Source organism: Lepidochelys olivacea (assembly GCF_965140295.1).
Source record: "Lepidochelys olivacea isolate rLepOli2 genome assembly, chromosome: 21".
Lineage (NCBI taxonomy): Eukaryota > Metazoa > Chordata > Testudines > Cheloniidae > Lepidochelys > Lepidochelys olivacea.
This window is the reverse complement of record NC_140431.1, coordinates 1,526,545-1,552,706: the sequence shown is the minus strand read 5'-3', so window position 1 is coordinate 1,552,706 and position 26,162 is coordinate 1,526,545. Positions and strand designations below refer to the sequence as shown.

At 44.8% G+C, this 26,162-nt stretch overlaps 1 protein-coding gene across 2 annotated transcripts in view; it reads left to right on the top strand.

Annotated features, from left to right (window-relative positions):
- Positions 1–26,162, top strand: part of LOC311511128 (uncharacterized protein) — a 99,527-nt gene that overhangs the window by 57,505 nt on the left and 15,860 nt on the right. The window contains exons 5-7 of one of the 2 annotated variants that reach the window (XM_084611489.1): positions 11,841–11,976; positions 14,487–14,574; positions 25,507–25,626. In XM_084611489.1, coding sequence (XP_084467615.1) covers positions 11,941–11,976; positions 14,487–14,574; positions 25,507–25,626 — 244 coding nt within the window. In that variant the 5' untranslated portion in view covers positions 11,841–11,940. Of the gene's footprint in view, positions 1–11,840; positions 11,977–12,405; positions 12,716–14,486; positions 14,575–25,506; positions 26,138–26,162 lie in introns of those variants that run through there. The other variant, XR_014709206.1, reaches the window with a different exon arrangement.

Sequence of the window (26,162 nt, the reverse complement as noted above, 5' to 3'; positions counted from 1 at the left end):
GGATGAGGGCAGCTCCACCAATGGGAGCTCTCAAGTAGAAGGGGCTCAGGCATTTTTAACGCAGTGCTTGGAAGGGTTAGTAGATGACTCCAGCCTTGCGCTGCAGCCTGCGCTACTAGCGGTGAAGTCCTGGTCCCAGGTTTTGCCAGTACAGACAGGCTCTAGAGGCTCACTGTAAATTTGTGTGATGCTTCTGTCTGGGAATATTTTTACCTAAAGTGACTAGAACTGAAAGATGAGAGAGAGAGAAAAACTGTTTCATTGAATGACTTTGTTCATTTGACAGCACTTTGTGTCAAGTCTGGCAGCTTGGCCCTTTTCCATTTGGCAGGCAGAGGGATCTTCCTCTGCCCCATTTATCTGATGGAGTTGACGGTAGCATTGCTTCTTTTCTTGGCTTGTTTGGCACTGGCCTCGGCGCTGATGGTGATAGCTGCAATAGTGTGTGTGGTTCTGAGAGCATGGTAGGTAATGGCTTCTGTGGAGCCAGGCAAGGGGGCCCACAGGTTGCTTCAGTGGGTCTAGGATGTAGGTTAAAATATTCCCTAAGTATCGATTTAAAGGTAGGCCTGGGACTTACAGGTGCGTTTTCCAATGGGACTTGTGTTCCTAACTCAATTAGGCCCTTTTGAAAATCACCTCTAGCCTTTCACAGGGCCGTTTGGGGGCTATTGTGTATGAAAAGCAGTTGCTGTTTAACTTTTGCTCTTATAAGGGCCTCGTCCTGGCACTCCGACGTGCACCATCCCTTATTCTCGGTCTGTGCTGCTGCGGCACTTTCAAACCCAGATTGATTTATTGCACTTGGCCACGAGCGCGTACACCCAGGCAGTGTGCGACTCGGGACGGGAAGAGCAGGGTTCAGATCTGAGGAAGGAGGTAGGACAGGAGTAGGTGGAAAGGCTATAGCACAGGCGTGAGGTGAACCTTCAGAGTGGGCAGTGGACACAGGGCTAGAGCAGTCAGGGCTGCTAGTGATTAGGACTGAGGCGCATTGAGAGAGCTAGGGGTGAGGCCCAGGACTGGGACAGGAGGAGGGCCTACACATGAGGACCGTGGTGCATTGGCAGACCTGTGCAAGGGAAGCTGTTGTGGTGCCTGTAGGCATTATCCCTGGCTCTAGCCCACGTCCTCAGCCTTGCACTTTCATTAGCAGTTAAAAAATGATAAAAACGAAAAAAACCAACAACCCACCGATCAGCCAAGTCTTATCCCAAAGTGAGGCCAATCCTGCCTAGCCACGGGGGCAGCAATAGGCTAAAGTCAATGATTACTTTTTGTATTTTCTCTTTCAAAGATAAGAAAAAAGCCTGTGAGAAGCACATAACCCGAAGCCATTTGCAGGCTGAAGCTAAGAGAGTGTGAAGATAAGGAGCTAAAGCGGAGAATAAAATGAAAATTGCACAAGAAAGCACAGACAAATAATCAGGAAATTTTCCAGTATGTCAGACGCAGGTGGTGAATGCAGAAGTCAAAGGCCCCAGAGAGATGGTAGAGGATAATTTAGTTACAAAACAAGAACATGCCACATCAAATGGAAGTGTCCATGTCCCAAGCTGCCTCATTCAGAACTGAACCCACCTAATGGCTACGGGCCCCTGGATAGAAATCCATCTTCCTTCCAAATGAGGAATGTGAATGTTACAGGAGCTCTCTGTTGCACTGGGATGGTGAACAAGACCCCGAGCAGCTGTAAGGTGCCAGGATCTGACAGGCTTCTCTCTGGAATTCGGGTAGAGAGCACGAGTAAGTCGCTCTCCCAACCTGTTCTTAAATGCACTCTGCTCCACTCACTCCGCAGAGCCCAAACTCTGGGCTCTGTCTGAGCTGTTAATACAGGAAGTAACAATATGGCGGATGTCAAGAATGAAGCCAGTAGATCTGCCATGGGGCAGCAGGGACAAAACATAGCTGGGACAAGCAAAAGACCCCCCCCCATCAAACAGTATTCAGAGGGGGAAAACCTTCAGGACTTAACAGCAAAAAGGACCTGCAAAGAGCAGCCCCAGACAGCCTGGGATGGTGGAGCGATGTGTGCCCTAAGCAATGGCCAATGGTGCAAGAAAGATTCAAATTCACAGGGAACACCACCCCAACATGCAGTTAAACGTAAACCTTCTCCCACGTTTGGCTGCTCCTAATGTTCCTCTCAGGACTGCTCAGCCCACACCCGACATCTTCTCTATCCTCCAGGTACTTCCACCTCTTGTGTAGCAGAGTCCCTTAACTTGGTGAGTCAGCAAAACTCACTCAGACATCTCTAAGCACAATCAGCACTTGCTTAACAGGCTGGGGTGTTTTAGGGAAGACGTGGCAGATGGTCATAGGGGGAAAATAAGCCAGAAGAACATTTAGTGACAACTCTATTTCCGAGTCCTGCTTCTTTGCCCCAGGATCTGGAAGCCCTAGCAAGGTGTTGAATGCTTCACCGCATGTTGAAGAATTGGTTTTGCCTTGCTAGACTACTGCTGTCTGATGGTAAAAACTCTAGGAGGTGTGATCTGTGACAGATTGGAGGAGCATTTACAGACAGTTTGTTTATAAGAACCATCTGCCTGGGCTCCCAGGGTGACAATGAGACCATGCAGGTTGGGGACTGATACAAGCAGTGTCCAGGAAAGCTATGAATACAGCACTCAGGTCAGGAAGAGGAGGGGCAAATGGAGCTATCCTGATCCATTCGTTCATCTTTGAGAAACTGCTATGGACCATGTGCTAGGCTCCATCCAACAAGCTGAAATATCATTGGTACAGCATGGGCTGTCAACATTTGCAATGGAGGCCAAAATAACAGAGGGATGGCTTTTTCCTTTGATACTGCACTGGGATGAGGGTACCAGCCAGCACCAAGAACAACAGGAATATCCAAATGGAGACTCCGCCATGGGACGCTTTCTGGGAGAGAATCCCTCACTCACATCTCTGCCTTGGAGCTGACTCACGAGGGAGTTTTATTTACTTCGAGAAATCCATTAATATTCAAGCTTCTTCATAGTCCAAACAGATCTGGCTGCCTCGCTGCACCCTTACGTCCTTATTACTTTGCCACAAACCCCAGATGCAGCCCATGGAGTTGAAATGGTGGCCGGGGGGGGAGGGGGGGGCGACATTTCTACATTACATGGCATGTGTGACAAATCCCCAGCTGAGGCAAATGAGAAGAGCTGACTTGCGATAACTCCTAGAATCAGTGCAGAAAAAGTGACTTTTTACTCAGGACACAGTAACAAGACTGGCAGGGCCCCACTGAGTCCGTGCAGCAATAGGGCAGGGAGGGCATTCAATCTGTACTTAATTCTCAAGCAAAATGACACTTTTCCTCTCTGCTGCCAAAAGGTCACATGGCCTTGTTTCCACCAGGTAGGCTGCGGCATCCATGCCAGGGCACCCGCTAGTCAGGCTGAGATGATGAATTAATTAGCTAATTATAGTAAAATGTTGAGCCCAGTTTATCCTGTCACAGGGGCAAGTGAAAGCTTGTCCCTCTTAGAGAGAGGGGCGGGCGCTTAGTAGCTCTCTGGCATGGTTGCTTATGTTTAAAAAAATAAAACCAAAATGTTTCTAATTTATCAAAACATATTGATCGACCCAAAACAAGAAATTTTCTGGACCTTCATTTTGTGAAAATTTTCAAAATTGGGGGGAGTTTGTCCCAATTTAGAATTTTGAAACCTCAACATATTTTTCACAGGGTGGAAAATCCATTTTCAGATCAGCGCGAACGGTGAATAATGTGGAGAAGCTGTGTGAGTTCAACAGAGGAAAGGAACACGAGGATCTGTCCCTTCAGCTTCTTCCTCCTCTGCAACTTCCCTGCTTTGGGCAATCTGGGAAATGGGGTAGGGAGGGACACGTGCTATTCTGTACACCCTACTGCTGGAATCACCCACAGTACAAAACACAGTATGAGGATGGATAAAGACGTTAAAAGATCAGCGGTGTGCCCAGGGGAAAACGTTGAGGAAGAAACTAATGGAACAGCCTGTTAACTGCTTCCCAATTCACTCCAAGATGGCTGCTCCTGTTTCCTAGTGGCGAGCTCCCCAGGTCTGGACCGCTGTATGCAAAATAGGACATTCAGAAATAAACACCTTTCCAAGACACCAGATTTTCTGCAAAATCAATCAGCTGGTGGGGGAGACAGAGGAGTAACCAAACTGAGTCTTGGGAAAGAATGGAGCGTGCTGGGCAGAAAATAAACCAAGCTTCTGAGGGCAATAGCCCTTGCTGAATGCAGTGTTGTTGTCTGTGTGGGAGAGCTCAGGGCTGGGTCCCTTCACTGCCATCCACCTATCAATCCCTTGTTTCACTGTCGTGCCTATGAGTCCTAGTCACGGCCCTGGACCCCAGTGCATTAGGTGCTGCACAGACATGCAAACAGAGGTGGTTCCCGCCCCAGGAATTTACAATCTAAGTACTGGCAGGGAAAATCTTCTCTGCAGAGACGCATTTACCAGTTACTCTTCCTTTGACTGTTCTTTCTGTACTGGACCCACACTGGATTTCTGAAAACTGCTGGCATAGCAATTTTTTTTATTTTTAATAGCTGGGTGACACGACAGTGGAATCTCCCTGTGGTCCTATCATAGACCTCACATTAGAGGCATGCACACACATACTTGCACTCAGCCTTCCTCTATTCATATACATTATCCCTCCTCCTTCAACAGGAATCAGGACATTAATTAACCCCATCAACTGTGCAGAAGTGCTGCCAGGTGCAGCTATCATTAAAAGCTGCCATTTACATGTTTTTATTTCTACAGCTACTTGCCATTAAAAGCCTGTAATTAAGATAATTAGAGCAAAGAAATTTGCCTTCTAATCAGCCTACATTTCAATAAGGTTTTTTTAATTTACAGAGCAAAGTTAACTTATTTAATCAGTAATGTTATGTATGTATATATATACTGACACTGCATTACTACTGCCAGCCAAGTGTTTATGGATCCAATTAATTTAAGGGATTTATAGTATTATTTTTAATTCCTTCAATTTGGTGATCAGGCTCAACCTTTGAGGAAATGACAATGTCTCTTTTAAAGGAGGCTAGGGTCCTATCTGCTGAAGTTTCCAGACTGAGTTCTGACCTCTGTATGAACCAGTTCTGCTCAGGAAAAAGGGAGCAGTTGTGAAGAGCTGGGCCATTTTCCTGTAGCAGTGCAATTGCTAAGTGCTAAATATCCAGTTGTTGGAGTCTCTCTGATAAAGGCTTTAGAAAGAGTCATTACAGGGCTCAGAGTAGCAGCCGTGTTAGTCTGTATTCACAAAAAGAAAAGGAGGACTTGTGGCACCTTAGAGACTAACAAATTTATTTGAGCATAAGCTTTCGTGAGCTACATACATGAATGCATCCGATGAAGTGAGCTGTAGCTCACGAAAGCTTATGCTCAGATAAATTTGTTAGTCTCTAAGGTGCCACAAGTCCTCCTTTTCTTATTACAGGGCTGTAACTCGGTCAAGGTGTCTTGATATCCTACACCATGAGCATAGCTAGGCTACGACATGTTCAAGAAGCTGGCAATAAAGTTTCTGGCTTTGGGAATGGAATTCTCGCTGTGTATCCAGGTTCAGAGTTAGTAAACAATGTCTTTCTTTTTTTGGCCTATACCAGCAGCAGACCCATCCCTGCCTCCATGTCCCTGGGTTTGCTGCTTGTGGTGCCTGTGTTGTGTGACTAGGTTCCTTTGCAGCCTTGGGGCTCAGTGTTCTCTTTTCCAAGGGCACCCCTGTTCCTTCTTGCACCAGACTCAGGATTTCAGAGGCAATTATAAATGGAGGTTTCTTGGTCAAGTGTGGCATTTCCCAGCATCTTGGTGGGCTGGGCACAGCTCCCAAATGCTAGTTCCTTTAGAGCTGCATCTTATTTAATCCCTCCTTGGAGGAGCATTCGGCCGGTGTTCTAGCATCCAGGAAGACACTGCCCAGAACTACTGGACATTAGTGAAACAAGCCGAGCAGTTTTCTGGCCATAAACTTTTAATACACACCCAGATCTCTCCTAAAGCTGCTGTCGGTCCTGGCCAGCGCCTTTGGGAAGGGAGTTTCGCTGCATCAATAGTTTTCCATTACAGTGAATCAGACTCAGAAGAACTTTCTCATCATAAAGAAAAGGAGTACTTGTGGCACCTTAGAGACTAACCAATTTATTTGAGCATAAGCTTTCGTGAGCTACAGCTCACTTCATCGGATGCATACTGTGGAAAGTGTAGAAGATCTTTTATACACACAAAGCATGAAAAAATACATCCCCCCACCCCAGACTAACACGGCTGTTACTCTGAAATTTCTCATCATAATGGATAATCTTCAAATGCAGTTTATTTGCCTGGCAGGGAAATTCTGGCCCTGACTTTGGAAATGTTCAAGGCAAGGTGAGAGAGAGCTCTGACGTAGGCTCCTTTCTGTTGGATGCAGGAAGCCATGTGTCCACTCTTGTTTGCTCATCTGTGAATATATGCACCTTCCAGGTTTCCTGGGACTTAGCTGCCCTTTATTTTCCTGATTCAAAAATAGTCACAGGCATTATAAAGAGCTGTATAGAGAGCATGACTTCAACCTGCTTCTCCTCCCATCCAGGAATACATACGTAGGAATGAACACTCGTATCTCACCCAACTGTATTTAGTTTATTTCTCCATATGAGAGAGAAATATGAACAAGATGGCTCATCAGACACCTCTCTTCACTGAAAAAAATGCAGTAATTCCCCCCCTCCCTTATTTCCACAATGCTTCAAATTCTTCAAGGAGCACCAGGATGCCCTGGTAGCATAGCTGCCTCTGGAGAACAACTTGGCGCTTGTTACCTAATGGAAATAGCATCCACTTGAAAAGAGACTTCCTAAGCTGCTTACAGAGGAAATACTTCGGCTCTTTCTCAAAAGCTCTCTCCAAATCCAAGGTCTTTCTGACAGGCTCCACATTAATAAACACTCGCACATTAGCAATCAAGAAGTTTTTATCCTCTGCTAAAAAAGGCATGAATTATGCAGCAGTGAAATACATTGGCTAGTGGTGTATAAACTCCTCAGAATCACCAGTGCTGGCTAGCCCAAAGGCATCTTGCATAAAGCTGTAATTTAGCTTTGAATGGTCCTGCCTTTGTGGATCTGAGTCAAGCTGGCTGGCGGTTGGCACACAAACTTTTATTGCTGGGTGCGTTCCTCCTGTTTCCAGCTCACCCATGAGAGCTGCTTGGTCTGAAGTCTGTGGGCGTGTCTCTCTCTTGTAAAAGGAAAAGGAGTACTTGTGGCACCTTAGAGACTAACCAATTTATTTGAGCATGAGCTTTCGTGAAGTGAGCTGTAGCTCACGAAAGCTTATGCTCAAATAAATTGGTTAGTCTCTAAGGTGCCACAAGTACTCCTTTTCTTTTTGAGAATACAGACTAACACGGCTGCTACTCTGAAATCTCTCTCTTGTATTCTCCTGGCACTTAGTGTGGATGAGCCTTGGCTACTTGCCTCACTGAGGTGCTGAATAATGCAGAGGTTGTCTCTATAGCATGCCCGTCATTGTACTTTGCGTTGGCTGTTGCACCTTTTTCCCAACCCAAGATAAAAGTTATAGTCCAAAATTGAATGAATTTTAACAGGACACTGTCAAAGTATTTTTCCCATATGTTATTAAAACCCTTTCATTTCATCGCTGCATACGAGAGCTCTATAGAAGCTAGCTTTAACCTGAAAATGTTCTTTACCAAAACACTTTTTTCTCCAGGACGTGCATGCCTGTTTGTTTATGTAAGGAAGCTGCTACCAACACTGAGTTTTGAATTTTATTTTTAAGGACCAGCTGCCTTCAGCAGATCTGGCACAAAGGGGTTGTTAGCTATTGTTTAACAAAGCGCATAATTACTTGACTGTTACAGCCTAAAGGTTTTGTGCCCTGTTGTTTGTTACAGTAGCTAGTGTCCTAATACAGACCTGAACCCCATTGTGCTAGGTGCTCTACAAACAGGTTGTAGGTTACAGCCCAAGCCCTGAGGAGCTGGCATTCTAAATAGAAAAGACGGATAAAGGCGAGAGAAAGGAAAGATTTATTGTTCCCATTGCATAGATGGAGAACTGAGATCCAGAGAGATTGTGTCTTGCTCAAGGTCATGCAGGACTGGAACCCAGATTTCCTAACTCCCTATCCAGTGTCTTAACAGCAGCCCCTCCTTCTTTGTGTGGTAAATACACCCTGCAAGATTTAATTAATGAATCACATAACTGCAGCCAGCTGGAACCTGTCTGGCTGGTACTCTGAGTCTTGACTTGCATGTGAGGTTTTACAGTGTCTTTGAAGGCTTGGAGACAAGTGAGATGTTAACTGACCAGTGCAATCTTCAACTCCAATTAAAATAATTTTTCCTAGAAGACGAAAAGGTAAAGGAAAGGTGGGGGAGGGGAAGCGTTGCCATTGATGCCCAGCTAGCCCACAGCAGCCTGTGCCGCTGTCTCTTGGTTTGCATGAGCTGTAGGAGAGGGTTATAAATAAGCAACAGGGAAGCAGGTTTACATAGTTTTATTTTCATTTAGTGCCACTGTGATCTATGAGCCGTCACAAGCCGATCTCTTCCAAAGCAGCTGTAATAAATCATAAATATTTATGGTATTTAGTCATGAAACAGCAATAGAGCAGAAGAAATAATTTTCAACCCAGTTAGGATGCACTCCTCATACTTCCCAGGAGTAAGAAAGAGCCCATTCTTTATTTCCAGCGCTGAACAGGCCCCTCGTCCCTCTCTCTCTGCTATCGGCGCCTCGTCCTTCCATGCTGCCTAGAGAGTGTGAGTGGGACAAAGACTGGCATGAGAGCATGCGAGACAGAAGGAGTAAATGTGAGCTGGGTTAGGAGAGAGGCATGGCACTGCAGTTATCAGCAGGGACATCGCAGCCCTGGACCAGGCTGGGGAGAGAGTCGCTGACTCAGCCAAGGAGCATCCTCTGCTGCAAATTCCTTCTTTACAAGAGATGCTAGAATTCAGAGCAGAAGATGCTGAATTTTCCACCACTCGTATCAAAGGGGCCAAAGCGCTAAAAAGAGGGAGATGATGGGTTTGGTCTGTATGCCTGTTAGGCCACAAGAGCTCCTGGCAGCCAGGCAGAGCTGGGACTACTATCAGCAGCCAGATCCCAGTTTGATTTTGTGTTTGTGCATTTTCAGGCTTGGGTATCTATGTGATGTAGGTTATGAACCTGGCTCTCCCACATCCCAGGTGAGTGCCCTGACCAGCTCTAATGGCAACCCCAATGTTCGAAGTGTCTGATGCCCAGGTAAGGAAGGCCCCCTGTGTAGACTCAGCATAACCCAAGGCTTCTTCTGACGAGCCCATGACAGTCACTATGGGCCAGTAAGCAAATCTGTCATCTTAGTTTGTAACCACAACCGCCCCAGAGCAAGAGATGAGGAGGGCAGTGCAGTGCTGAGTGGCAGTGGAAGTGAGGGGTGGAGAGCACCCCTCAGATTCCACTGAGCTCACTGGGAGCTGTGGGTACTCAGCAGTTTTAAAAAAACAGGCTCTTTCATTTAGGTGACTACATATGAACTCTTGGAGCTGGATTTTCAGAGGTGCTGAGTCTATAAGCCTCCTTCCCACTGACTCTAACAGGAGCTGGAGCAGTTTTGAAAATTAGGGCCTAACCCTCAGTACCTATTTCTGAAAATTCTGGTTCACTGTGTCGGAGCAAACCACCCGGGGAATAGTCTGGATTAGTGCTTACTGCGCTGGAAGTCACTTAATGTGATCACTGGATGTGGTGATCAGTCAATTAATTGGATCTAGACTTGTTGGAAGAGACTTAACAAGCTGAGCTTCCTTTTATCTACCTTATCTAATGGTTTTAATTAAACAGTTTTGATTAATCAGGAAACCTCCAGTGCAAGGTTTAGGGCAGCAGCCTCAACAGGGCTCTGGGAAGCTTCTTAGAATTTAGGATGTGCGGTAAAAGCTTGCAGCAAAACTACAGAATATCCCCAAAAGTTGCAGTATGCTCCTGCCCCAGCACAGGCGGGCCCTTCCCCCAGCGACATTGGAACCGCCTGAAAGGTTCGTTCGTTCCAAAGGGTTCATGGACAGTTTGGGCTTTGAATCTGCTATGGCACCATGGTGAGGTATCCATAGCTAATGCTGCAGCTGAGACTGAAACCTTGCCGCGGATGGGAATAATGGCAGGTCTTCTGAAATTAAGATGGCCCCTCCCTCTCTCAGCTGAAGTGACTCGCCAGTAGCTTTAGTTCCTATTGCAGGTATGGTATGGAGAGTCACATGTGCTATGGAGAGAGGACATTTGGACCCTGCCCATGCTGCCTTCTTAGGAAGAGAGCAGAGGTGTGGGAGAGGCAGAGGGCTTGCTTGCAGGAACCTTTCAGACTCGTATCATCTGCGCACACATGCTTTAACTTCCATGGCCCCTCCAGCTCCAGGAGCATGGGCATGGCTCAGTGCTGATTACACATCAGTGCAGAGAACAGCTGTGCTGCTTGGGTTTTCCTTACCTGCAGAAAGTTGCTCTTGAATCCACACTGTGAGCTGGGACTGAAATCTCTTTGTTGGAGTAGTAATTGAGCGGATGTTGTCTGTAAGGGCTGGACTGTCATAGCTAAGAACCTTACTTGCACTAGAGTTTCCAATAATCCTTTTATTCTTTCTTTTCATTTTATGCTTAATTAAAAAGCATTCTCTTTTTGCTTTAAATACCAATTACAGTGAATTATCCCTGTTGCTCATCCCTCCCTCCAGATTGCTATGTACTTGGTCACCCTGCCTTCAGCACTCTAACAACCTTCATGGGCTAGGTCTGAGCCCATAAGCTACCCACAACCGGGGTTTCCAGAAACTCCTCTAAGCATTGTTCCCTTCCCAACACAGCTCTGCCAGTTCGCCTGGCTTCTTTCCCTATCCCCTGCTAGAGGAGGGGAAACCCCAGTAAGAGGCATGCTCCACACACCTCTGGGGTGATTGTTTGCCTCCCAGCTGGGGCAGAACTAGATAATGAGCTGAGAGTCACCTGGGCCTTGGGCTGAGGGAACTCAGTTGGAGGGAGAGTGGTGAGGAAGGTCCAGTAGCTGTGGGCTGGCTGGAGAGCTGAGCCACACGAGTAGAGCCAGCTCTTGTGGTGAGGCCCTGGCACATGGGGCCAGGCATCCAGGGAGGCAGTCCTGGGGCTGTTGGGTCAGAATGGGGACCGGGAACTGCTCCTTTGTGTGAGAGCCCAGAGCTAGGGTCTATAAGGACCAGGGGACTGGAGAGAAGCCCAGAAAGAGCTGTGAGTTGAGCCCAGGAGGGGCAAAAGAAGCATTAGTCTGAGTATTTGTGATGGACATTTTAAGTACCTTGGAAGGGGACTGAACTTTGAACTTGTATGTGATTTGGCTGAAGGGCTTGGCCATGGAGGACCCAGACAGAGGCAGACAGCCTGCAGGACGTGCAGGAGCTGAGGAGGATGCCTGCAATGTAATGGTTACACCTTGGCACTAGGGGGCAGTCTAGTGGTGAGTGTCCCCAAACCCTCTCTCATCAGGGAGGTGATCAAGACAGGTGTTCTGTTCTACATGCCTAAAGCTGCAGGTGTTGCTGGTTGGCTTCTGCCAGGCCAGGCCAGCACCTTCCACTAAAACAAAACCGTCACTCCCTGGCCTGCTATTGTGTTGATCCTGCCTTCCTTCTCCCACCTGGGAGTTTTGGGCTTTCATAAAATAATGCACTCTTCAGAGGACCCTCTGAACCTGATTTGTGGCATCAGGCAGCATTTGAGGTGAACCTTTCATTAATTCCTTGCTAAAAATAATGGGGCAGCCTAAGTTTTGATCACTGTAATTCCATCCTAATGAATTTGTGTCAACTTGTTTCAGAGTAGCAGCCGTGTTAGTCTGTATTCGCAGAACGAACAGGAGGACTTGTGGCACCTTAGAGACTAACCCATTTATCTGAGCATGAGCTTTCGTGAGCTCCATGACTCCCGCTCCAACTTCAACGATAAACATCAAGGTAAGTTCATCGTACGCCTCCAGCTCATGAAGCAGTTACTTCACTGGCTGCTTTGCACAGCTCCTGAATGAACAGATAAGAATGCAGACAAATCACTGGCTGTCCATTGTCTTCCCACTCCGCCTGCAGGTTAGGAAGCAACAGTCTACCTGTCCCCTGAAGAGGGAATGTACTGCCAGCAGCTGGAATGTCAAAGAAACATCCCAAAAGCACCTGGGAAAGGCACTGATACGTCCCTCCTATAAGTTCCAGATAGCCTGCCTATACCCCCACAAGGGAGTGCTGGTTGTTTTCTAAGCCCAATCATTTATTTATGGACTACTAAACTTATCTAACAAGCTCTAAGTACATCTGCAGAAGTTTAAATAAATAACACCTAGCTTATTAACAATGTCAAATTAAATGGTGTCCAGAATTGAAATAGCTCAATGTTAGTAGTACCCTTGCTATGCTCTCTTCACTTCCCTGAGTGTCTGAATGAATAGATAAACAACAAGGAGTCTGGTGGCACCTTTAAAAACTAACAGATATATTTGAGCATAAGCTTTCATGGATAAAAACCTCATTTCTTCAGATGCACAGAGTCTCACGCCATCCTCTGAAAGCCAGTAGATTCAGGCTCTGATGGACTCACAGCAGGAAGCAAGTCCCGGAGCCAGGGGCCCTACTCTGTACCCCGCCTGTTCCCATATGCTAAACTCTTCGGGCTGTCAGTGTAAATGCTCCGCCTGTCGTGCTGGTACGTGGGGGAAGGGAGGTGGTTTCCTGGTTTAGTCAGGATACAAACTATATATTGGGGTTTACAGATCAAAAATGAACACCTTGAAATGAAATGCAGAATCCTATTGACTTGTTAATCATTATTATTTAAGGGGGAAGAGAGCAGATTCCCCGTAAGTGTCCTGTGGGGGAAGAGAGCATCTTCTGCAGAAACTATACAGCTGGTCCCTCCTCTGACTGATCTCTGTAGCACTCCGTTGTTGTTTTTCATGTTAATCACCAAAATACCACCTACAGTGCCCATACAAAACTGTGCGTGTTTGTTAACCTCATTAAATCCTAACGGATTAGTCAGCTGTTCCTCCACCACGGAGCTGCTAGGAAACATCTAAGGTTCAAAGTTATGTGGCTTGGAAAGTGATTTTCTAATTCACAAACTTCAAAGGAATTTTGAAAACCTACAACATAAGGGAGACAGCCTGACGTTAATCCACTGGAGTGCTGCTTAATGGCCTGTTTAACTTTTGTCTTGATAGGTCTTTAATAAGCAGCTAAGCATTAAGGCTGTCTTCAGATAAGCACTGGTTTAGAATTACCTCCAGGCATCACATCCTCCATACACTGTTGGGCTAATCTCCCTCACATACAGGTGTCATCTTTTAAAAGGGCAGCTCTGTCACTTGGGCCTGTAAGATGCTGAGCGTTAAAGCTCAAGGGAGTGGGAAATGCATAGTGCCTTGCAGGAAGGTGCTCAGCTCTGAGCTGAATCAGACCTTCCAAAACAGCAGCAGATTCCCACCTTGCAGCTGGAGTCTTTGCTATTTCTTTTTTTACAGCTTCTGCTATGACATCCCACCTTAACCAAGCATTCCCTTTCAGCCTGACCCACAGGCTTGTCATGCAGAGCTGCTAGCAGGATTTTAACATTTCATTCTCAACAATGCTGGCTGCAGCAAAGTTGGCAGCTTTACTATAAGTATAAAAAGGTGTGTAAAATATGTGTGCTAATTATGTTCTTTGCACAGGGTATCTCTCTGTGTCATGTCAAGAATAGTACATTTCAGTAGCATGGTCATAACCAGCAATTTGGGCCCAAATACAAGAGGACTGGACATATTATTGCCAGCCAGGCCTGGTGGTGTGGATTAAGCCATGCGAATAATGGATTTGTCAGTTAGTTGGCAACTTTTAAAAGGTGGATAGAATCTGTTTGGGTTGGACCATAAATGAAAAATTTTGGTGACTCAGTCACTTTGGGTCAAGCTAAACTTTTATTTTGACCATTTTTTAATGTTTTAAATTTTTTTAAAATAAAATGAAAGGAAAGTTTGAAACAAAGTAATTTCAAACTGAAAAATGTTTTGAAAATGTCAAAATTAAACATTTAGATTTTTGATTGTTTTTGAAATGAACAATTCAGCAAAAGTAATATGAATTTGCAAAATGTTTGGGTTGCCAAATCTGCCTTTTTTCCTCTAGTGTGTGTAGTTTTTTGTTCCCCCCTCCTCCTCTTTTGGAAACAAGTTTCCGACACGTTTGTGCCCCATTCCATGTGTCATCTTCCTAAGTGACAGATTCTCAGTCTGTAGGAGCCACATTGCCTGGAATAGAATGAACAAGTACTACAACTTCTGTTCAGCTTTTGCAAAAGCACAAGGAGTTCATTCACCTGCATGACCTGTGTAGGGAGCAAATGAAGACTGATATCTTTCTTACAGTAGCAGCGATGCTGCAAGCTAACCAATAAAGGTTCTTGTCCCACTCAGTGACTTTTCGCTCTGATATTGCAGAATGAACAATCCGTTGTTAATTCTGAGCAATCACATTCCAGAACGGCTGCTGTGTGCCAACCCAAAGGAAGCTGCTATTCAGTGACGGGTGAGTGATATTTCTGTGAAGTTTGTAAAACACTCTGAGATCCTTTAGAATGAAAGGTGGTGCAGGAATGTCACTGTTTTGTTTTTCATTTTAAAGCTTCTGAAAATGACACAGGACTGAATCAGAATTTGAAAGTGTCCAGAGACACTCTGACCTCCGAGTTAGAATTGCCACAGCATGAGCAATTGTTAGCACCAGCTACAGAGCTTATGAATGGGAATCCCTGTGCAGCATTCAATAAGCAAGGATTCTAAAGCAGTCAGCTCTGATATAGGCAATAGGTTTAACATATTATCGCCTTTAGATGATGATGCCGCAGTTTGATATTCCAGACGCACTCAGAAGGGAGGGCAACCCTCCTATGTTGCAGTCTGTGCTTGGTATAATTACTTAGATTCATAGATGTCAAGGTCTGAAGGGACCATTATGATCATCTAGTCTGACCTCCTGCACAACGCAGGCCACAGAACCTCACGCACCCACTCCTGCAATAAACCTCTCACCTATGTCTGAGCTATTGAAGTCCTCAAATAATTTGAAGTCCTCAAATTTAAAGACTTCAAAGTGCAGAGAATCCTCCAGCGAGTGACCCGTGCCCCATGCTACAGAGGAAGGCAGAAAAACCCCCAGGGCCTCTTCCAATCTGCCCTGGAGGAAAACTCCTTCCCGACCCCAAATAACATCCCACCTATGATGGGATGTTAGATGGGGTGGGATCTGAGTTACTACAGAGAATTCTTTCCTGGGTATCTGGCTGGTGAATCTTGCCCATATGCTCAGGGTTCAGCTGATCGCCATATTTGGGTGAACTGCTCATCCAATTGGCCCCATAGCCACACACTTGTCAGAGGAAGCTGTCAGTTAAATCTAGCAGGCACACTTACTGGACTGTTGACTGCAGGTGTCAGAACCATCCATGCTCTACTCTGAGGGGAAAACAGGTTGTCCTCATATTTGAGAGCTGTGGAATGCAGGGTCTTGCTTATGCCCCATCATCATTTGACTTCACTAGAATGGTGCAGCTATACTCTTCACAACAATAGGGTTTCCCTTCCAGAGGAGGGGAAAATGTTGCAAGTGCCTCTTTAAAGCAAAAGAATGGAAAATTGGGGTGATGGAAACCGTGGTGGAGCAGGGATATGTATGGAGAGTGGGTTCCTGTGCCGGGGACTGAAATGCTGTATGGATTCAGAACAAGGCAGGGCCAGGCTGCTTGTGACTCAGCTGGATTCCTTGCAGAAGGTTGGTGTCTGACACAGACTTTGGCATCGAGCTGTGAGAGGGTGGTGTCATTTAAATGTTTGTTTTTTATAGCTGTAGATTCCACTGCAGAAATACTGCCGAGTTTAAAAACTTCCTGCAAAATCCAGGCAGGGTTGGAGGGGTGAGCTGCCTAAGATACAGTTTGCACAGCTAGAGGTGCCTGATTGGAAACCATTTACCTCTCAGGCCCTACCCATGGTAATGAAGCAAGGTGTGTGTGTGGGGGGGTGCTAGGGGCAGCTGGCTCATTCCATGGCCCCAGAGGCTCAATTCATGGCCAGGGCTATCTCCTGTAGGTGGCAGGCTAGGCACATACTTCACCATCTCCATGTGCACCAGTTTGTTGTTGTCCTTGGCTGATAGGAAGTGATCGGAGGAGCTGAGGGTTTAAGTGCAGGGTTGGTGCTTGCAGTCCTGGCACGCTCTCTGATTCACTGCACTGCCCGGGGCAAGTCGCTGCACCTCTCTGCACCTCTCTGCACCTTAGTTGTCCTGTCTGCAAAATGGGGATGATGAAACCTGCTTGTTTCACAGGGCTGAGGGCGGGTGAATATTTGCAATGCACCTCAGGGTGGTAAAGAGCTCTATTACCAGAAACCCTAGCTGGGGAGATGGGTCTAGTCTCCTGAGGGAAGCAATTAGATCCCTCGTTCCATTTGGGCTCTTTTCTATGGGTAAAGAGCAGCCCTTGTCTCTCCTTGCCAGCTCCTGCTTTGGGAAAGCTACCAAACCTGCCAGCTGGAGAGTTCCAAGAGCACCTCTGACCCTGATCTTCCTGGGGCTAGAATAATACCCAGGGACCTTGGATCAGCTGTGTACACCACCATCTCCAAGTGGCCACTGTAGCTTTAAGCCCGGTGTGGTTCTTCAGAGGGTAGAATTAGACATTCATGGTTTGCATGAGGCCTCAAACGCCCGCTTAGCATTCTGCAGCTCGTTGACACTGACACAGTTTCGCTGCCTCACAGCAGCACTCCTCAGGGCTCTCTTGTGTGATCAAGGGTGAGTTTTCATTGGGGTTTCTATTACTGTAGCACTGAGAGGCTGCAGCCAAGATTGGGGCCCCGTTGTGCTAGGTGCTGCAGGAAGCTGACACCACATAGCAAAAAACAGTCCCTGCCCTGAAGGGTTTACAGTCATAGACAAGATGGGTGAAGGCTGGGAGGGGAAACAGGGACAAAGAAGTGAAGAGACTTCCCTAAGGTCACACAGCAGCTCAGAGGTACAGCCGGATGAACAGGAATGCTCTGGCCCCCCTGCCATGCTTCTGCTCCTGGTCTGCCTTGGTTAGCAAGTGCTTTTTAGTGCATTCCAGGAGCCCCCTTCTTTCCTGCAGCACACGTTAGCACCAGCTGAGGACCTGCAGGACATGATGGGCCAGTCCCTCTTCCACAGGATACCTAGTAGTTTTAGCTTGCGTTTATTATTTTCTTTTCATTGCTGATCTCCTGCATCCTCCCCTTCCATGTGCTAACAGGGCAAATCCTGCATGCTTCTCTATGGTCACACACAGTCCCAGATGCAATGAAACCACAGAAGTAATGCGGCATGAAGGGGCGAAGCAAAAGCTGCAGAGCACACATGGAGAGGCAGTGGTCCATACTCCCTGTGTGTCACCGAGCTCAGCTCTGCATGTATTCTCTGCCTCATGAGAATCAAGGTGGGAGGGCAGAAATTGCTACATGAACCCGCTGGAATTTCTTTCTTACAGAGTAGGGCCATGGGGTGGGACTGGGACTGCTGTACTAGTATCCAAGGGTAGCATGTTGGAGGCTATTTCTTCCTCTGTTTGTTCATCCTCTGCTTATATTCGCTTGGTATGAGGGATGGAATTTAATTCTATATGAAGGAAGCCAGTTGGTTTGGTGGACAGGGCATTGGCTTAGGTCTCATGGGACCGAGATTCTGTTCCCAGTTCTGCCAGTGACCTGGTGTGTGACCTTGGGCAAGTCCCTTCCTCTCTCTCTGCTTCTGTTTTGTCTATTTAACCTAAAAGCTCTTCAGGGCAGGGGCTGTTTCTCACTCTGTGTCTGTGTAATACCAAAACAATGGGGCCCTGCTCTCCTCTGGGCATCTGGGCACTGCTACAGTACAAATAAATAATAATAAGTATATAGTAACGATGCGCTAACATTTGAATTAAATACATTGCACTTTGAGAGCACAAAGCATTTAAAGACATGAGTTAATTAAGCGTCACAACCCCCCTGTGAGGTACAAAGATAATTGCTAGTCTCATCGCACATATCAGGAGACAGAAAGAGGGATTTATTGTGGTGGTGGTGCCAGAAACATGTCTGGTAGTTTAAACTCCTAAGAGGTCCCTGCCCCAGTGGTTCACAGTGAAAACAGAGCAAATCTACATAAAGGATGGGTGAGCTGGGAATAGAACCTGGGAGTCCTGCCTCTAATCACCGGTCTGTACGTCTCTTCATTGTTTAACTTCCTTTGTACCAGAGGCTAACAAGCTCCTGGAGAGAGAATCTTCCATCATTTTCATTCCAGGCAAGAACCTGAAAGGGCAAATTATCAATTGCACTACACTCTGAGCTGGGTGAGTCTCACCTTTGCCTCCCAGAGACAACAGAGAGATACCTTTTAGTAGGCAGCAACCCAAATGCAGAGGCAGGCTAAAGTACTCTGTTTATAAACGTCAGAAGTATGTTAGTGTACTGGAAAAATTAAGGAGTAGAAGTTAGTAAGTTAGGTTAAATAATTTATTACGTGGTATGTTATCAGCTGAAAATCTGTTAGTAATAAAAACACACACGAAGAAGTAAGATGACATGAATATTTGATTTGCTAAGGACATCCTTTGAGATATACTCCCCTACCCTGCCCCCCTCCCCCCCCCCGGCGTGTGGCTTGTGTTTGTTCTCCTTCCTTAGAAGTTTTTAAGGTCAGGCTTGACGAAGCCCTGGCTGGGATGATTTAATTGGGGATCGGTCCTGCTTTGAGCAGGGGGTTGGACTAGATGACCTCCTGAGGTCCCTTCCAACCCTGATATTCTATGATTCTATGATCTCTTACTGGGGCTTTTTAATGCATTTAAGGGTGAAATGCGCCCCTGTGCTGAGGCCTAACCTGAGGCCTGGCACCATTCCAGCTTTATTTTGAGGACATAAGTGGAGCGCAGGCCTCATGCTGTCCCTGTAAACAGCTGTGAATTTCAGTCCTGAAGATTCAGTGTTTGGATCCAGCTTTTTTCTAGCAGGGATCTTCCAGTGGCCACTCTGTAAATAACTTGATTGTTTTCATGGCTAGCTTGAAATGTCTGAGAATTCAACTTGTCTGGGAGAGATGAGTCCCAAGCAGCGCAAGTATCCCAGACTTTAGCTTTAAGTTGGTTTTAAATTTTTTTTTCCAAACCTGAATTTCACAGCTCTGATTTTAGTGGGTTTCCATTTCTTGAAAAAGGAAGAATTGCCCTGGGGAGCTTATTTTTCGCAGAATATAAAATTTAGAACAGGAATCTGTTAAATTTAAAGGCAGAAGGTTAGGAACCAAATCCCATTGTTCCCTCCCCATCACAGACCTGGGTGCAGGGGTTTTCAATGCAGGCAGATTCTGGGAGCTAGCCAGAGGCTCCCTGTGCACCATTCCATAGAGAGCTGACCGTTACTGGAATGTGCAGCAGTCATGTACAGCCTGGTCCACCAGCTATTACCTCTGAAAGAATGGGAGGTTCCCAGTCTTAGCTCTGCTGCTGCACCACAGCCAGGGAAGGGGAGATCTTCATAACTCAGGCCAGTTACTTGTACTCAGTGCAGGGAATTAAAATTGGTCCCTAATGCATATCACCTGCCTGTCGGCCTCCCAAGAGGGGTTAATTTTGTATTTTCAACATAAGCCTATCAGCCTCCTGAGGTCTCCAGATCCTGCTGAGCCGTGCTCAACAACTCAGCTCTTTGCTTCACAGCCTTGCAAGGTTGTCAGGTTACTTTCCTGCCCTTTGCAATGATCACTGATACCTGTCCACCAAAAATATTTTTAGTGAGCAAGTAACAACTGCAGGGCTAGAGATAGACATTCTCTCCTATCTAGGCACAGTTGTTCCTTTTGGAGTGCTGGTTGTTCTCTATCTTTGTTCAGGTTGCTTCTTACGTATAACATACACGTCTGTTTCTCTGTCTGTCTGCACATACAGTACTTTCTCTCTACCATTTTCAGTAAGCTGCTTATCTCCACAAAAAGATTACAATGTCTTCACCATCCAGTGAAACACTGACAGCTCCTCCTAATGTCTTACAATGCAGAATGCATCCTATCCTCTTAACACTTGTTTTCACATGAGGGGGATGAGCTTGGGGAGCTGATTTCAAAAGCTCTTTTGGTAAATGGGAATTGTTCCTTAAGCACTCTGTCTGCTCACATCTGGTCTGCTTGAGCCTAGGTACAACTAGACTTGCCTAGACGGGTAATATCTTGCCACATTCCCACAGGGTATGAGACAGCAGAAAGTAGATTGAAGGAATTAGGTTACTTTGGTGTTTGGACGTCCATATAATAAATTCAGTCTTTAATGGCACAAGATTTTTCCGTCAACTATAATTAAAAAACATACTGAAGGTGATGTATCCTGCTCCCTCCAGGGATTCAGGTTTAAAAATCATCTGGCCACATTACAGATATGTGATCCTAGTGGCCTGTGCTCAGCCCAGACTCGTAAGGCTTGCAGAGGCACAGCTGGAGTCATGAGAATGGCGCTGCTCGGTCACTGTCTAACTGGGGCCAAAAGGTAGGACGAATGGGAAGCAAGAAGTTGAAAGACCGTAAAGGACACAGCAGGGAGTGTTAATGAGGAGAGGCTGGGAAGCTGGATGGCAGCTGTCACTGGAGGCTAGGCATGGTCCTGCAGGGATGAGTGGCTGAAGTGAGCAAGATTTGGCTGCTGCCTCTGCAATGGAGAGTAGTAGCCTGGATGATGCTCTTAAGGGTTGATCTGTTAGCAGCAGCATGAGGCTGTTGGGTGGGGTGGGGACTAGTCAACCCATCTAGATTAGACAAAGGGACCTACCTGGAAAGTGCATGCTAGATTCCAGCTAAGGAAAGACATTACAACACAAAAGCATTTCCTATTCAAAGAGTATCGTTGACCCAGGACTCGGCTGTGCTTTGGGTTTACATAGTTGCTTGTCTCTTTCCCTCCCAGCAAGACTGACAGCGTGACTGTGGTGTACAAAGGGAGATATGTTAAAATGTAATCTCAGAGCTGCCTTTTTCCTTGGAGCACATTTCACACGTTTGCCATGATAGGAAAGGTGCGTGCATGTAGATACATATTAGGTTTCTTCTGTGTCTGTCTAGTCATGCTGTGGAGATATGTCCTTAGTTATAGTGGTCTGCCTTCATGTTCTTCTGTCCATGAGTTACTGCTTCCCCTCGCGCGCCGCATTAGATTATCCAAGCAAACCGATGCTCGCAGAGTATCCGTTCAATAGCTGACCTTCTCTTTTCTTATGGACTTGTAACCACTGGGTCAGCCTTCCTGACCTTAGCAAAATTATGGGCTTCCATTTTGATCTTTACATTACTTTGAAAACAAGCATTGAATGCGGCAGGGAGAAGGGATTTTGAAATGTTAAATTGTTGGGTCTCTTAAAAGACATTTAAGCACTGAACAAATCCAGAACCAAATGCTTAAAAATGCCCTTGGAGAGACAAGATGAGTGAGGACCAACTTCTTCTGGTGGAAGAGACAAACTTTTGAGCTTACACAACTTGTGTCTCTAGAATCCTGGGACCAACACAGCTACAACAACATGGCAGAAATACCCTTGGCTTTGAGTTTTAGATGGGCAAGTGGATTTTTATGTGTCAACTGTTAAGTTTTCTCAGTTGTGTGCATGGACTCCTTTGGTAGATCAGATCAGTTAGGTCTGTCTCTTTCTCCATCTGCTTGTCTTATTTTTTTGTCTTGTTTTAGTGGACTGAGCAACAGAAAGGGATCCAGGAACTCATAGTTCTGCCATTGACTAGCTATGTGGTCCTGAACTCCCTTTGACTTCACAGGGGCTGATCCAAAACTCATTGTATACCTGTATGGCTATAGTAACATTTGTCCCGTTCATGGAGTGTTTTAAGGTCTAGCTAGAAAAACATTTGGACAAAGGAAAATGACAGTAATTGGCTGTTTGGTTAACACTGCTCACAGGGAATTTTCTTTAGCTCTGATATTAAGAACATAAATTGTGATATGTCATGTCATTTGGGACCTCATATTTGACAGAATAAAGAAACTGTGAATGAAAGCTCCCCACTCTGAAAAGGACAGAGGCTTAGTTAGAAGTGTTCAGAGTGCAGTAGTCTGCACTGTTTGAAGGAGTGAATGTTGAGATGAATTCCAAATTCTAGAGGAAAAAATTCACTGATGAACAATTGACCCAGAATGGTGAAGGAGCAGAGATGGAGTTTTTCTGTGAAGTCTGATTCATAGTCAGGATTTTATGGTATAAAGAGAGTTTGTTTTTTCCAGCATTATACAACAAAAGTCATTTCCTTAATAAATGTGTAAGAAAGAGCTAGTAACCTTTCAGGATCACCCAGGGAAATCAAATGACTGAGATTAGCAGAAGTACAGGCGCATAAGAATGTGATTGCACAGTATTTACAATGAAAAGGGTTCATGGCTGCAATTAAGTTAAGGCTATTACATGAGTAGTTTTAAGTAGAATGCAAGTGCTCATAAGAGGAGAGTAGAAAGTGTGCAACCGTATTCTTTTAGTCTGCAACAAAATCATTTAACGTGTCTAAGAAAGTGGAGGTTCTTTGTGTCCTTGTTGATTGCAGATTTTTTCTTTTAACAAGAATGATTTTTTTAAAGGTCTGACATTTTCAGATTGACAACTACATAAATCAAAAGAACAAACAGATCCTTGTTTCCACTCCAATGCTTTGTTCTTTATGGTGAAGATTAGCTGTACAGCTAATGTAGAAGAGCTGAGGATTGATATCTATAAAATTGAGTTTAGAATCAATCAGAAAAAAATCTCAACTTTCTGAGACAAATTAATTCTGACATCTTAATTATAAGCTCAGAGGAAAGGTTGGTTCTAGCATTGTGAGCTTTGAAGATTATTATTATTATTGTCATTATTCATTAATGACTGCAAAAGAAACCAGCTCTAAACGGTAATGGTTTTCACAATGGAAAACCCGTGGAACCACATATTACATCTCATTTGTTCCAAAGCAGTCTTAAAAACAGAGGTAGAAGCAATGTTTTGACATATAACAATACATGTTACTTTACAAACATTAGTTTCGTTATTTCTAACAGTCCAGAAAATCTATTTTCTGTTTGTCATGAGCATAATTATTTTTAAACGAAAAAGTACATGGGGCAATTTATCTGGAGAAAGGATGCAAGTCTAAGAATGGAAAATCTCACTCGATAAGCTGCAGAACTACTTCTGGATTGTGGGTCGAACAGATCCGAATTACTAGGGTAAATCCTATGCCTAAAGAAGGTTCATTGCTCAGCCAAACGTGGTGGAATCTACACAGACATCCTACCTCTTAATTTCAAATCTTCCCTCCTCCATTAATTTACCTTTGCAGCTTTTAATGGAAACTCCCCTCAGTCAGTGAGCTGCCATAGGTTTCCAGCTACATTTTTGCCCTACAAGCTGTAGAGGAAAAGCGTGATTACATTTTATGGAAAGTTGTTGTAAACAAGGGATTTAAAAAAAATTAGGAAAAGATGCTTTGACCATGTTCTTTGATGCTACAGCTGACATTTTCAGATAGTCTCTGAATTTGAGAGAACCTCTTAAACCCACTGAAAATTGACTTCTGTGTTGTTTATAAGCTATCCTATGGCAGTGGGTACTGTTATATCTGAGCACTTCAAAATATGAAGGCTGTCTGTGGCAGATGCACAAAGTCAGTCCAGATCTTGAGTCCATGTCTTTCACCCCAGTCGGATCTATACTGATTTGTACCGTCAAACAAATAATTGAAAGGGTAGTTGGAGATATTTGCCTGAAAAGCAATTGAGGTATAATGGAATGATTCAGATTTTTGTTCGGTACAAATGGACTCTCAGCCATTAGGGCTGCACAGTAAGAGCCTTGAAAATATGCAAAGCTTTCATTTCCTAATTATCCAGTGGTCTGCAGCAAGTAAACATTAATAATTTAAGCACACTTGCCTCTGTTCTTAACTGAAGTATGTCTTTTTTTTTTTTTTTAAACTGCATAAGAACAGCTAGAATCTATGGAGGTCTCCTGAGGGCAGTGCTTGAAGCTCTGTATTAAAAAAACAGGTTTAATTGCGGTTCTAAAACTTTCTTGTAGCGTAGACCACTTCCTAACAGAGCACTGCATTGACGCCTGCCCTCCTACGTGATCATGTTGTGTTCTAGTGGATTGGTATGCTAGCCTAGCACTCATGTACCCACTGAAGTAGGGAAGTATTATCCCCATTCTGTAGATGGGAAAATTGATGTAGAGAGATTAAATGTTAATTTGCTAATGGTCACATAGGAAGCATGCCACTGAGTAAGGAGTTGAACCCAGCCTTCCTGAGTCCAAGTCCAGTGTCCTGTCTGACTTGCCTCCCTGGAGAAAGGTCCCTCATCTACATCACAAATATGAATTACTTCAACACATTTTGACCATATTTTAAGTCACATGGCTTCTACAGCATTTGCCTCTGTGGACAAGCTTAAACATATTATAGAATGGTGTTTTAGCACTCCCAGAAATATGGTTAAACTGTGTTAGAACAATCTTTAAATGTACTACCTCTTTCAGAGATTGCCCTGGTAGAAAATGCACTTTTCTAGAGCTTACAGTGAAATCCAGCATGGTACAATACACCGTTGCCTAGAACGTACTTTATAAGAACCAGCCTCCTTAGTAGCTATGAAAATGGCATCTTTGACTTAGCAAAGCTGGAGCAACTGTGTTTCTACTGTTCTTTTACAGTTAACTCGTGTCACAAATTGGTCCCTTTTTTAAAAGGCTCATTGGGTGCAAATCGCTTGTAAAGTCGAGCAAGGGATTAGAAAATGACTCATTTTGTTGTTGCCTTTCAATATCTCGGCACTATTGCTGAGGTTAGGTGATAGAGCAACATGTGACTAGCTTGTTGAGATACAGTTTAATCTTTCTGAGTGGAACAACCACCCAACTCCTGGGGTTAATTTAGAGCAGCATCATTAATAGGCAAGAGCCTGCACTTTCAGAGAGGTAATTTTGGAAAGTGAATTGGTGCCCTAATTCTTGTACTCCTTTTGCTTTCTGGTGACTTGTTGAGTAGCAAGACAGAACAAACTAAATCTTCCTACAAAGCTTTTTTTCTCTTAAGCAAATTTCTCAACAAGCCTTAAGCTATGATAACATTATCTAGATGTTCCTGCCTTAAGGTGAAGTCAATTCCATCTGTGTTCATTATATAGCTTCTTGTACTAAAATGCAAACTAATTTAAGATGACAGTGCAAGCAGCTTATTTCAATATGAGCTGTAATTATGGCTGGGGAAAGCTTTCTTTAAAAAGTTTTATCATTTATTTTGTGTTCATATTACTTGCTGTGTTGTGTATATCTGGATTTTACTGACAATGTTAGCCTGAAATATCCCACCCTGTTAGCAGGGGTGACTCTGCTGGGAAAGGGTTAAGTGCATTCTCCTGACTCACTAAGGCTCACTTGTAACTTCTTTCAGATATAAAGGAGGAGATACTAGCAAGCTGGAGGGAGAGAAGATCTAGCGTACTTGGGCTGCGCAAGAAGAAAGGAGGGACCCTAGAAACAGCCAAGCCTGCAAGAGAAGACCATGATGAATGTAATGTTAATTTCTTTATTAGTAAAGCCAATCCCCAAGAAGGGGAAGAGTTTGGACTCTATCCAGTCTTTTGAACATGTTTCAAATCAAGTTAGGAAAGGCATCTACTCAAACTATTTATTGTTTATATTATAGTAGCACCGAAAGACCCCAATTGAGCTCAGGTTCTGGCTGTACCATGTATTGTACAGCCATAGAGGTTCTTGCCCCTAAACACTTTTAGTCTAACTTGCAATCCTTCCTATCTTCCCAAATTTCCTGTTTCTCTAGTTTGCCAATTTTTTTTCCAGATTCTAAAAGCTCCTCATTTTAGACCTACAGCAGTACTTTGGGTAGTGATGCAAAAACTATTGGAGCAAGCTTCTCCTCTGATACTGTTCCAAAACTGAGTTTTTCTTTCCCAGAAAACACGTTACAGAAGAACAGCTTGTTTTGGCTCCTGTGTTTTAACTGCACACACATTTCTACAGAATAATTTAAAAAGAACTATCAAATCCGTTTCCTTCAAAAGTTCCTAATGGGTAAAGATTATTTCT